The 1576-nt window shown below is 44.9% G+C and overlaps 1 protein-coding gene across 1 annotated transcript in view; it reads right to left on the minus strand.

Annotated features, from left to right (window-relative positions):
* Nucleotides 1-274: 274 nt before the first annotated feature.
* Nucleotides 275-1576, minus strand: part of LOC116096995 (coiled-coil domain-containing protein 121-like) — a 1790-nt gene continuing 488 nt past the window's right edge. Inside the window, exon 2 of the mRNA XM_031379411.1 lies at nt 275-1570. Within this exon, the coding sequence (XP_031235271.1) occupies nt 1134-1570 (437 nt within the window). The 3' untranslated portion in view covers nt 275-1133. The remainder of the gene's footprint in view (nt 1571-1576) is intronic.

A 1576-nucleotide genomic window follows, 5' to 3' on the forward strand; every position in this document is an offset into this window, starting at 1 on the left:
GGGCTGGATTGGCACTGTGACAAATCCCCTTACCCATGGCTTCCCTTTGTACCTTTCAGTTATCTGTGTTCAGTTTCAGTCCAAAATCAAATGGAAAATTCTGGAAAGACACGATTCATATATTTTGTGTGTCTGAGTAGTGTGGTGAGATCTTGTATCATGCTAGCATCATATAAGGGTCTCAAATCATCCTTGCCCAGTGTGTCCATGTTCTATGCACTACCCACCTGTTAGCTACTAATGTAGTGGCCTGACCCCGAGTCATGATGCTTGAGTTATTTGCCTCTTGTACCTCATCGAATGCATGTTCTGTCACTTCAAATGGGTGGCAATAGTATCCCAAAATATTGAGGCGTATAGTATTTTTATAACATTTATAAATCAGGGGGCTGTATTAAGAACTAATTACAGGTAAATTTTGTTTTTAGCAACCCTGTTTAATGGCAAAGTATATATATATTCACCAGCAATGTTAAAAGTAGATGATAAGGCGCATTGAAAAGCTAATTCACCTTTTAATCCTATTTTAAAAGAACCTATTTTACATATAAATAAAGCTGAGAATTCTGAACAGTTATCTTGAAGTTTTCATTGCCAATAGTTTCTGAGAAACATGAAGCTGGCTATGTTTTTTTCCCCCATGCAGGGCATCACCCCAATATAAGACTATTCTTCCAGACCAGAAACCTCAGTTCAACAAAACAATCCCTCACAAATGCAAACATGCAATGCCTCTAAACAAACAAACCCCTACGATTTAAAATAAGATTCCTATTTGCTTTAAACGGCCCAGAATACATAGAGCATATAAGCTATACACTGGACTTTGTGGATGGCAGAGTACACACTAAGACAAAAAAATAAATGTGGTAAAACACATGTCCTAAGTAGGTACTCTGAGAGTTTCAAATGCTGCTATAAAAATGGGTGGTATAGCCCATTAAAAAGTTTCCCAACTGTTCTAAATCTCCGGAATCTACAACAGCCCCAGGGACGCAGACGGGAGGATGTGGGTCCCAGGCTAGGAGCACAACCCCTGGCTGCCCTTCTTGAAAGTGTGTTTCTATTCTCCACGAAGGATACTTTTCGGATTGCAGCTTCTTCTCTGTGCTCCAATTCAGTTGCAGTAGCTGTTACTTTGAACTTGTTCTTGATTTGGTGCTCAGCATGGTCTTTGAAGCTCTCTGTTCCTTGAGGCATGGGTGCTGACCACGGTGATGGCGCTCGCGTTGTGCCTGCAGCCGCTGCCGCCCTCTGGTCAAGGCTTCTAGGTACCACTGCTGCTCCTTCACCAGCTGCTGGCGCTTTTCCAGCTGGCTCCTCACAGCATCCAACCTGCCATACTCCTGGCCCAGTTGCTGAAGCTCCGTGCGTAGCTGCTGGTTCTCCCTGTGGAGGCTGCCACAGAACTCAGAATGAGCCTGCTTGGCTGCTAGCGCCAAGGCCTTGTACTTCCTCGTAAGCCCCGCGGTGTTGATCTGCCCCAGCTCCAGCAGCTGCCATTCTTGCAGCTCCTTCTCCATCAGTGCCTTTTCCCGCAGGAACTGGAAGTGTGCCTCCTGGTCCTTGGCCGCAG

Source organism: Mastomys coucha, unplaced genomic scaffold (assembly GCF_008632895.1).
Source record: "Mastomys coucha isolate ucsf_1 unplaced genomic scaffold, UCSF_Mcou_1 pScaffold1, whole genome shotgun sequence".
NCBI lineage: Eukaryota > Metazoa > Chordata > Mammalia > Rodentia > Muridae > Mastomys > Mastomys coucha.